At 31.9% G+C, this 4,172-nt stretch overlaps 1 protein-coding gene across 1 annotated transcript; it reads right to left on the bottom strand.

The window, feature by feature from the left end:
- Window positions 1-1,532: 1,532 nt before the first annotated feature.
- LOC111901435 (ubiquitin-conjugating enzyme E2 20) lies at window positions 1,533-3,444 on the bottom strand. Its single transcript, XM_023897288.3, has 6 exons — window positions 3,067-3,444; window positions 2,465-2,492; window positions 2,139-2,366; window positions 1,988-2,051; window positions 1,842-1,901; window positions 1,533-1,754 (listed from the first exon to the last, which is right to left on the bottom strand). Exons 1-6 carry the CDS (start codon window positions 3,189-3,191, stop codon window positions 1,702-1,704), a joined length of 558 nt encoding a protein of 185 aa, XP_023753056.1. The 5' UTR covers window positions 3,192-3,444; the 3' UTR covers window positions 1,533-1,701.
- Window positions 3,445-4,172: the final 728 nt, after the last annotated feature.

Raw genomic sequence — 4,172 nt, 5'->3', positions numbered from 1 at the left:
GGATCTTCCCTAAAAACCTTCTTCTTCCTCAATTTCGCTCTTTTTCTAGGTTTTTCTTAGGAACATATAATGCATTTTCATTACACATCCTACCCTAAAACTAAAGAATATGAAAACGACATACATAAAATCAGAAATGCATACGCGGGAGCCAAATCCATCGCCAAAAACGTTAAAGGCATAATGATCCATCTACTTTCGTCGTCGAGGAACAAAACAAAGGTCGACGAAGCGGAGCGGGGGTCGGCGAGGGTAATGTGAAGCATTGGAGTCGTAAATCCATCGCAAAATAGTTGACAAAGGTAATGTGGAGATCGTTTATCCGAATTGACCAAATAACGAAAGGTCCACGGAGCCCCTCCACAGACCTCGTCAACTACTCTGGGGATTGGGAAAATTTACGAACCTACCCTTGATTTATTTATGAAAAAGTCATTCCGTGAAGATATCTATCACTCTGCAAAGCCCGTAGATGACCCATCCGCGGAACGCATGTCTATTGTTGGAAAAACCTTTTTGAAATCCTCAGCACCCTCCCCTCTCCCCCCCCCCCCCCCCCCCCCAAAAAAAAATGTTTATTAATGGCAAAAATCCTCAGTAGGCTATAAAAATGGTGTAGTAACTATAATGCATATAGTGATCATGTTGATATATGAGTATCCACTAATTACTGGAAATTGTTCTTTTGAGGTGTTGTACCTAATTCATCAACATCACTAAAAGCGTATAGAACTTATGGGATATCCACTATGTATAAAAGTAAGTTTATTTTTTAAAGTATTCGTGGAACTATGTTAGGTTGAAAATACTTTGAAATAGTTTATTTGTACCGGGTGCATTATTTTTAACATTCCAGTCGATGCTTTCTCGATCTTAATGACTCCAACTATTCCGAAAAATAAGAAGAATCGCAATGTCCTAAAAAAACCCAACACCATAATAAAAAATATCTATTTTTCTTATTTCGTATTTCATTTGGTTGTTTAATTTCAATGAAATATTTTTTTATTTTACATTTTTAGCTTTTAAATTAATTTTAATTATTTTAAAATATTTAAATTAAATATGAAAAATAAAAATAAAAAGTGTGGGGCTATTGAATAATATATGCCTAGTAAAGTGGAGTTCGTGGAGTGGGGAAGGCATGCACTTTAAGCCCAACTTTTTTCGAATTGATTCGTCATTAAAATGATGAAGTATTGCCTAGTAAAGTGGAGTTCGTGGAGTGGGGAAGGCATGCACTTTATATGAATGGAAATGCTTCCTCGTTCTATGTTATGTGATATAAAAAAAAATGTTAAAATAATGACCCTTGTTGCTTCAGGCTAAACTTTTTTACAGTGTTTCCGCTATTTTAATGTATATTTTCATACTTTGGTAGTTTGACTATATATTTTAATGGTTTTTGACCTGTTCCCATCTTAAACTCCTTATTTTTGCATCTACTTTAAATATTCATGTATGCTTTGAGAAGTCACTTAATTTTTTTAAACATAATTCTAGTTTTGCAGTTTAATTAATCACAACAAACATATTCCAAGAGTAAAAAAATTTATCCACTGTATCACAACATACATAGGAAGAACAGAATTAGATCCCAATGTAATCATATATATATTGAAAAGTAAATTAAATGGAATTTTCTTTTCTTCTTCTTCAACAACATTTATCAATCACATCGCCTATTCCTTCCGTCTTCTCCTAATGATTTGGTTTCTTATATAGATGCTTCTCCACCACCACTTTCCTATATTCTGCAAACATTTTCCATATTCAAAATCAACCATTTATTTATTTTTTTATTTAATCACAATTAATACAACAAAACAACAAAACTATACCTTCTTGGTTGCTCCAAAGTGCTGCTGCTTGGGTGTTGAGTGGTGAACTTGTGTTTGGTTCTGAAATTAATTTAAATCAGTTTTTACTTCAAGGGTAAAACAGTAAATTCATTAGTTTTTACAAGAAAGATCATAATCATTCATACCTCCAAGGAGACTCTGGATTGAAATCAGGATAGTTCTCACATCATAAGCAGATGACCATTTATCCTAAAAAAAAAGTTGAATAATTTTGAAGCAACTTTTCATTTACAAGAAACATTTATCAAAAAGATAAAAAGGAGATCAATTATTTACCTGAAGAATATCTAAGCATATGTTTCCAACGAGATCCACATTAGGATGAAAGCATCCAGTCTCAAATTTGACCTTTGGGGGCTTGAAAGGGTAATCATTTGGAAAAGAAAGTGAAAGTTTGTACTCTGTCCCTTCAAAGACAGTATCTTTGCTCCCTGAAATTGTTCCTTTCCAACAGAATATGTTGTCTTCTTCAGGAAAAGCAGAAATCCCAGAATCACCACTCATCTAAAATCACATGTAAAAATATCAATAAGATTCAATGTCCCAAAAATAAGAATCTGAATTTGAATTTAAAAGAAATGGACAAATGGTATAGAGCTTACCATCAATGCCATCAATTCAGACTGTAATCTGTTTCATTAAGACAACAAGAATGTATTAGAATAAGCATCAAGAATACATCGATCTATCAACGAAATCATTGGTCTTGTGTTTGCAATTTGTTCTTACAGAATTGAAAAAGAATTAGCATGGTTCAATTCATCTAAAGATGATATATATGTACAGAGAATAACAAAAGAAATGGGGTAGATATGAACATTCTTCATGGAGACGTGCCCCAAAAGTTGGAAACCCTGACTGGTAATAATAAACCCTAGACAAAGAAACAGATTTGCATAAAATTACCAAGTTTCCTTTAAAAAATCTCAAAAGCACAGACAAATTCAAGCAAAACTGAGTCGATCAGCACCAATGACAAATCCGAACAAGAGACGCGATTAGTTGAACAGTAAAACCTAGAAAACCTAGTCGGATTAATTGAATTCAATTTCAGGTTTCACATATAAGATTAAGACAGATCTACAGATGACAAAACCCTAATTCCTCAACCGATAATTTCAGATAGATTTCAACAAGATCAATTTATGAATCTCAAACTCAAAATCACCAGCGATTTTATGATCGGAAACCCAATTAAACGAACCTTTTAAGGACAGATTGGGTGTCGACGGCCTTAGGCGTTGGAAGAGGCTGTTTGGATGCGTTCGTGGGTGGAGCAGCAGTCCTGTTGTTACTGTTGTTGCTATCTTGATTGTTCATGGTTGCCATATATCGGAGTACAGAATTGAAGAAAGAATTCGAAGAAGGGTAGAAGATGAATGGATTTAAATCAAAAGAATTAGAAGAAGAAATTGAGAATTGTTTCTGTTCTCTTCTTTCTTCTTCCAACCTTGAGAGAGATTTAGTAGGGTTTTGAGTTCAGATTGGTTTGATGCAAATGAGGGGAAAGGGGGTTTTAGTAGAAGATTTGCACGCAAAGTTTCCCTTTTTTCGAACGTTGAGATTTGACGACGGCGTGTTTCTCTTGCAACGGCTAGTTTCTTTAGGGTTCTTTCCTTTTTTATATTTTGAAACAACCAAATCGCACACACATTGTTGATTCCTAAAATAAATTAAAGTTTTGTATATTTTCATACTAGGTGTCACATTCATGTATTATATAAGTTTATTTAAAAAAAATTTAATATGAAATTTTAACAATTTAAAAAGTTTGAATTTATAAAAAGATAGAAAATTTTTGAATTATTAAATTTAATGAGGCTTTAATGTATTGAATACATTACAAATATAAATAAACTCTTTCTAATAAATACCTTACATATTAAATAAAGAATTTTAATTTAATAAAATGACAAGTGGAAAAAAGATAATTCTAAAAAAATGACACGTGTCCAAATAAAGGGGAAGAGGACATGTGGCAAAAAGTTGTTTATTTATTAGGGACGATTTTAACAATTTGAAAAGTTTGAATTTATAAGAAAATGAGAATTTTTTTGAATTATTAAAATTAATGAGACTTTAATGTTTTGAATACATTACATATATAAACTCTTTCTAATAAATATCTTACATATTAAATGAGGAATTTTAATTTAATAAAATGTAAATTACAATAAAATGACAAGTGGAAAATATAAAATTCTAAAAAATGACATGTGTCCAAATGAAGGAGAAGATGACATGTGACAAAAAAAATTATTTATTAGGGAGGATTTTGATTTTGATGTCTTGTTAGCTAATCTAGAGTAA

The sequence above is a fragment of the Lactuca sativa genome, chromosome 2 (assembly GCF_002870075.4).
Source record: "Lactuca sativa cultivar Salinas chromosome 2, Lsat_Salinas_v11, whole genome shotgun sequence".
In the NCBI taxonomy this organism is placed as follows: Eukaryota; Viridiplantae; Streptophyta; class Magnoliopsida; order Asterales; family Asteraceae; genus Lactuca; species Lactuca sativa.
This window is presented reverse-complemented; position numbering and strand designations above follow the sequence as displayed.